This window comes from Charadrius vociferus, unplaced genomic scaffold, assembly GCF_000708025.1.
Source record: "Charadrius vociferus isolate BGI_N301 unplaced genomic scaffold, ASM70802v2 scaffold251, whole genome shotgun sequence".
NCBI lineage: Eukaryota > Metazoa > Chordata > Aves > Charadriiformes > Charadriidae > Charadrius > Charadrius vociferus.
The window spans coordinates 1,481,722-1,488,669 of NW_009646963.1; the positions used below are offsets into that span (position 1 = coordinate 1,481,722).

The 6,948-nt window shown below is 60.0% G+C and overlaps 1 protein-coding gene across 1 annotated transcript in view; it reads left to right on the forward strand.

The window, feature by feature from the left end:
* The window catches only part of SHISA8 (shisa family member 8), a gene marked incomplete at its 5' end in the record, with an annotated part of 13,728 nt that overhangs the window by 1,637 nt on the left and 5,143 nt on the right, over positions 1–6,948 (forward strand). The window contains one exon of the mRNA XM_009895274.1: positions 6,788–6,912. Within this exon, the coding sequence (XP_009893576.1) occupies positions 6,788–6,912 (125 nt within the window). The remainder of the gene's footprint in view (positions 1–6,787; positions 6,913–6,948) is intronic.

Sequence of the window (6,948 nt, forward strand, 5' to 3'; positions counted from 1 at the left end):
TTTTTTTATTTTTTTTATACCAATCACATTCAATGAGTTTAACACTTCGGAGCGGCTGGCGGCAGCTCCAGCCTCCCCGGCGCAGCTTTTGCCCCTGCGGCTCTGACTCAGAGCTGTCCCCTCCTTGGCCTCCCCCCCCCGGCGCACATGCAATGCATGCGTGTGCACACGCGTGTGCACGCACACACACAGGCACATACACACACACAGAGGAGCGGAGCCGGGGCAGGTTCACCAAGGTGGTCATGCCGTGGTCGTGCCATGGTGGCCCCAAATCGAAGGGAGAGGGATGGAGATGGCGCCCAAAAGGGGCTGGGGGCTGAGCCGAATCCAGCACCTCACCGAGCAGCGGTGTGCACGCTCCACTTCGCGTCCTCCCAGCGAGGACGTTGAGCCTGGCAATAAACCCATTTATATGCCATTTTGATCAGGTATTTTACTTTCCAAAAAAAAAAAAAAAAAAAAAAAAAAAAGCAGGGCTGGAGGAAATGATTTCACAGGGACAATCAGGGAGCTGCCCTGATTGCACCCCCCCCCAGCACAGACACCCTCTCTCCTTCCCCCGGGGCGCCCGCCTCCCCCTGCCTGCCTGGTTCTTGGGTGGCCGCTGGGTGCTGCACCCCAACTCTGGACCCGCTGCACCCCATTCCCAGACCCACCCCACTCCTTGCACCCACTCGGGGGGAACAGAGGCTGACTCCCCTGCTTGGAGAAGGGTTGTATCTGAGCATGGATGGGGGTCACAGTGCCTTCCTGAGCCACGCAAGGCAGTTTTGGGGGGGCCCATGCTGCAGCCCCCGTCTTGGCTGGGTGCTTCTCTGTGCCTGCGCCTGCCCACCATGTCGCCCGAGGAAGCGCTGGCACCTTGACAGGATCAATACGGCCTCCGCCAGCCTCCCTGCCTCCCCACTCCCCTTCCACTCCCCCGCCAACGCGTCTTTTTTTGGTGTGTGTGTCGTCCTCCTCCCCCCTCTCCTGGGAAGGAGATACTGTGCTTGGGGACGGCTCAGTCCCCGGGAAGCCCAGACCCGGGTCTTCATCCCCTGCCAGCGGGTCTTGCCTTCTTCCTTCCCCAGCCACTGGCAGGACCACTGCCACTCACCAGGGGTTGTTTTCTGTGGGTAGCATCAATTCTGTGCCGTCGGAGCCATGTTACCCAATGTCCCCCCTCCCTCTTGCTCATGCAAGTCTGAATTTTCCCAATGAGTTTGGGGAGATGGGTGCCTTTTCTCCCCGAAGCCACCCATCTTTCAGGCACTGGCATACAGGTGGGGAGAAGGCGAATTTTCCTCGCCTGCCTTTGTGGGCCAAAATCAGAAGGGCACCTCCATCACTGCAGAAGCCAGGAAAGGTCTCGCTGTCTCTCCCGTGCCCCGTGTCCTTCTGCGTAAGCCGTGAGCGTCTCCATTTCCACAGGGACAATGTCTGGCAGGGAGCAGCTTTGCCACCTGGCGAGCCAAGGCAGGGCAGGAGTGGTGCATCGGGTATGAAGCCCTGGGCACCGGGCAAGGCACCAGCCCGGCACAGCCTCCTGGGTGCTGGGCTGATGGAGGTGGTGCTCAGGGCTGGGTATGTGGCACGGGCATCCGAAAAGGGACGCTGTCACCTCCATCCTGCTGTGTGCCTGGTTGGACCGGGCAATACATGTCGTCTCGGCACTGCCGAGAGAGCGGGGCTATTTCTAGCTGTCTCTCCCCTGTACCCACACGCGGCACAAGGCATGTGCAGTGCCACCTTGCCTCCCTCCCGGCGCCTCAGGTAGGAGCTTCTCATTTGCTCCTCGGGCACCGCATCATGGCCTTGGGCCAGCTCCCTGTTGCGCGGCCGGCTTGGTTTCCATCCCCATCCCTCCCTCCCGCCGGGGTTTTTCCGCTCCTTGGAGCGCTGCCTGCTGCCCCGGGACACTTTCCACTGCCGCTGCTTGCAGGCTTCCCACTTAGGGGAGAAGGTCAACCAATTCTGCGCTTCCAGACATCATTTGTCATGGTCCTGGTCTGGGTCCGAGCCCAGGAAGAGCGACCAGGCATAGGAACCCCACCAGCTCCGCCCAGCCACAGACACCTGAGCCCTTGTCCAGCTTGTCCTGCGACTCCAATGCCTTGGCCACCTCCAACATGGCTTTTCCTCCCAGCTTTGGCTGCTGGTTCACCCAGGGGAGCGGGCGCCCAAGCGGCTGCAGCTACCTGGTGTGTGCGTCCCCCCCTCCTCATCCGCCTTCCTCCCGCAAGGCCTTATGGCGGCTCCCACAAACCCCTCTCCTTCCTGCTCAGCTCACACTTGGCACCCGTCCCCGGCACTCGCTCAGGCTGGCCAAACCCCGCGTTGAGTCAGAAACACCTGCCCGTGTTTTTCTTCAGGCCCCGGATCTCCGGGGACGTCGGGTCCCTGCTGGCCGCCGGAATCTGGCTGCGCCCATCGCATGAGAGCAGACCTCTCCCCAAAACCCTCCCAGGGGAGAATTGCAAGTTGTGGCTGGGGTGAACATTCCGACGGGAAGAGTTGGATGAGGAGCAGCCTCCTGGGGGCAGCGGGATGCTGGAGAGGGGCAAAACAGCCAGTGAGAGCAGATGGCCTGGCAGCCGCAGCAGCCAAACCCCCTGCTGGCTTTTCACTCTCTGGGTCCCCCTGCGCTGTTTGGGGTCTCAAAACTCGTCCCTGCTGCGTGTCTGACTGAGCCGGGTGTTTCTCTGGCATCGCCCCAGTCCGCAGCCGTGCCTGTGGTCGATGCCCACATTAGCACGCAGCAGCAAAGACCTAGAAAAGGTGCTTGCAGGCAGCACAGCGAGTCGCCATGTGCCACCCAGGCTCTCTGGGGGACGAGAGAGGGGACCCAGCTCCACCAGGGAGGGAGACCTGGACCTCCGTCCCAGACTGGATGCAATGTCCAGCCAGGCGGGCTCACTCCCACTGCCGAATGCTTTCCCCAAGCTCCATCTCCCCCCGCTGCATGTCATTTAGCAAAGGCGCCTTGCTACCCCCAAGCCTTCCTGACCATCCCTGAGCGTCCCAGCCCTGCCGATTGGGTGTCCCACGGTGCCTGCGCTGCTCAATTCCACAGATGGGCACCCCCTGCCCAGAGGAGATGCACTGTAGGCCATGGGAAATGTCTGTCCCCCCCAGGAGGTAATGGCAACACTCTCCCTGGGTGTGGAGGCGACATGCCTGGCCAGGGTGTCAGCACACCCGCAGCCCCAGCGTGCCACGTGTCTCCTTCACCACCGCGCCTCTGCTCCAAACCACACCACTCCGCTCGGCCAGTGGCTGACACCTTCTGCTTCCCCTCCAAGGGTTCACTCCAGCTCGGGGCAATGTCATTTCGCCTGTCACTCCATCATCTCTTCTCTCCTCTCCTTGGGCGGCTGCGCTCCTGTCTCCTCCCATTGCTTCCTGTCCCCTTGCCCAGGGCTTGCAGCCACTCTCCTGTTGGGCATGCTGGATATAGAGCTTGGGCCTCCCAAAAGTGGGTCAGCCCCCGGGCTGGGGTTCTCTGCCAGGCCCTAGGTCCCGCTCCCACACGGGCACCTCCATTTCATGCACCGGCGACTCCCCCAGAGATGGCTTGGGAGCACCGAGAGCTGTGTGCCAGCTCCTGCCATGGAGCTGTCAGCCTCCGTCGTCACCACTCCCGGATTTGCTTCTTTGCTTGGTCTTGGGGCTCATGCCAGGCTGGTTTGGGGGACCTTGGTTGCACCCAGTGGCACAACCAGACTTGCCGTGGAGCTGGCTGCCTGCCCATGCCGGCGAGGCCGTGCTTAGGTGGTAGCTGGGAGCAGGATCTTGCCCCAATGACCTTCACACATGGCCCTGTGTGTTCAGCATCCATGGCCATGATAGTAGATGGAGACCTCACTGGTGCTGCTCGTTAGTATTTTGTTGCAGCTGATCAGTGAAGGTTTAAAGCTGCATCTACCCTGTGTTCCCCACCTCCATCTGTACCCTGGAGCCATCTCTGTGCAACAGACCACCAGGCAACCTAGGGAGATGTGGTCTGACCCTCCCCAAGCCCCTGAGCCCCCCCAGCCACGGGACCAGGCTGGAGCTCATAAAACACCCAAAAACGTGTACGGTGAGACAGCAGCTCCTCTGCACAGTGTCACCCTCCAGGTCCACCTCCCTTGCACCATACCACCTGGGGACAGGCAGGGGGGGTGCAGCCCTGGGGGCCATGCCGGCATCCCCGGCCAGCGACGTGGCTCGTGGTGCAAGGGAAGGAGGTGAGTGAGTCTGAGTGTTGCTGGCACTGAGGGCTTGTCCATGCTTCCCACCTTAGCAAAATCACTTGTTAAGAGCTGCTCACCCCGTTATTGTTAATTGTTATCATCCGCACCCCAGGCAGTCGGCGCGGAGGGCAGGCTTATGAGAAAGAGCGCTGATGGATTTATCTGGAGAGGAAAAGTCACAGATAAAGGATTGCTCAAGCTTCATAAATAGACCCGAGGGAGAAAAAAAAAAAATTAAAAAAACAGGTCAAATCACATTGAACTTCCTGGTGAAACAAGCCTGTTTGAGCACTACCCCACACCCCCACCCCCCGGGGGGGACACGGGAGAGCAGGCAGCGGCCCGTGGGGAGGGGGCCAGGGAGCAATGCACCCCGGGGAAGGTGGGTGCTGATGGGGCGGCAGCTCCCTGGCCTGACAGCCCATGCCTATGGCCTTGGGGGACCTGCTCCAACCCCAGCCCTGCTCAGGCACAGCCCACTGCCTGCCTGGGCTTGCACCCAGTGTTTCTATGGGTGCAGCACCAGGAGGAGCCTGGCTGGGCCCAGAGCTGGGGTCAGTTGACTGCAGGAGGTCTCCTGGGGGGTCTGTGGGGTTTGAATAGCTCCAGGCTGGAGGTGCCACAGTCTCCCCAGGCAGCCTGGTCCAGCATTTGATCACCCTCGCAGGAAAAAAGGTTGTTTCTTCTGTTTCAACAGAATTTCCCATGTTTTAATTTGCACCCATCACCTCTTGTCAGCCTGGTGCTGTCCTTATTGCACCCTCCCTTCAGATGCTCACCTACATTGATAAGATCCTCCTGAGCCTTCTCTTCTCCAGGCTGAACAGTCCCAGCTCTCCCAGCCTCTCCTCATAGGAGAGATGCTCCAGTTCCTTCATCATCTTTGTGGCCCTCTTCTGGACTCTCTCCAGTACATCCATGTTTCTCCTGTACTGGGGAGCCCAGAGCTGGACCCAGCATTCCAGGTGTGGTCTCACCAGTGCTAAGCAGAGGGGAATGATCACCTCCCTTGTACCTGCTGGCAATGCTTTGCCTAGTGCAGGCCAGGAGACCATTTGCCGCCTTTGCCCCAAGGACAGACACATTGCTGGCTCATGGTCAGCTTGGTGTCCACCAGGACCCCCAGACCCTTTTCTGCCAAGCTGCCTTCCAGCAGCCCCCAGTACGTATCGGTGCCAGGAGTTGTTCCTCCCTCATTTCCCTGTTTGGCTTCATGAGGCTCCTCTTGGCCCATTTGGAGATTAAGTGGGGGGTTGTTACCCAAAGCTACCCAAGAATGATGTGAAATGAACCCAAAGGGCAAGCGACCCTCCGTTGTAGCTTCGCTCTTGCCATTGCCCTGTGATGTTGACAGGACACAAACTGGAAGGGAAAATATCCCAGGAACAGTCCTTGGGCCCCCCAAGCATCCACCCCTGGGCATAATGCATTGCTTTCCCCATTGTCCTTGCTGTCTTCCATGGCAATTCCCTGCACCGGGTTTGCTGAGCTTTTGAGTGCTCCTGAGCCATGAGCTGACACATCTACCAAGTCAGGATTATTCCCCCCCTCCTTCTCCAATTTGCATTTATGCATGTTGAGTTTAATCTGCTGTTTTATCGTCCAGCCACTTGCTAACCATGAGCTCCTGCCGCAGCTCCCGCTGTGCATCTATGAGCCAGCCAGTCTTCAAGGTGCGAGGTGTGCTGACCATGAGCCGGGGATTGAGGAGCCAAAAAAAGCCCTGAGTGCACATCTCTGTGCCCTTGCAGTCATGCAGGGCTGGTGTCTGCAGGGGGGGGAATGGTGGGTCTCCTCCCCACGAAGCCCTGCGCCAGCAGGAGCATCCCATCCTGCCCCAGGACTTGCTGCCCAAGGCCACAATGCCATGTGGGCATGCCCTGCTCCAGCACCGCTGGTGTGTCCCGCTCCAGCATCACTGGTGTGTCCCGCTCTGGCACTGCTGGTGCGCCAGAGTGGGACTGCAGCATCTCGGTCCATGAATGTTAAACGAAACAGGGCTTTATCTTATGTAATGGTGTTTAATGTTTAATGCTGTTCCTTACAAGGAGGGTGTAGTGCTCAGACGGTGCGTGCACCGGAGGCTGCTGCTAGTTCATCGTCCTCCCCGAAGAGGTGCAAGTGGCCTCTCTAATCCCTTCCTTGGGGTCTCCACTTTGAAGGGACTCGAGTGGAGGTGTCGCCTCCTCTCCCCCCCTCCTCCAGGCTTTCACTCGGGGGGAGCATCCCCAAGCTGTTGCTCCAGCTGCCATCAATTTAGCATCCTCCAGCTCAGTTCGTCGTACCCTTGCAGCCCGTTCCGAGCCATGCGTCTCCCTTGCCACCCTCACCCACTGACACTCCCAAGCCAGGGAGGGTGCAGCCCCAGCCAGTCCTCAATTCACTGTGGGGGGTGGCTCGCCAGCCCCCCTGCAAAAGCTGGGTTGGGAGCCTGGGTGCACTCCTTGCTCCCAGCAGCCATTTCCTAGCCCCAGGCTGCCTCTGAAGAGGGTGGTTCAGAGCTGGGATGCATTGGTGGGGCCGGGGGAGTGGGGTATCATCCTAATAGCCCTTCGCCCCCTCCCCAGGACGCTGACGGACCTGCTGAAGCAGCCGGGCCATGGCCCCTCCGAGCATGTGGACGGCCTTATGGGGGGTGTGCAGGTCCCGCTGGGTGAGGGGCTGGCCCGGGGGCCCCCCAGGAATGGCACAGGTAAGGCTCTGGGGCGGTGGGGGTGAATAAAGGCAG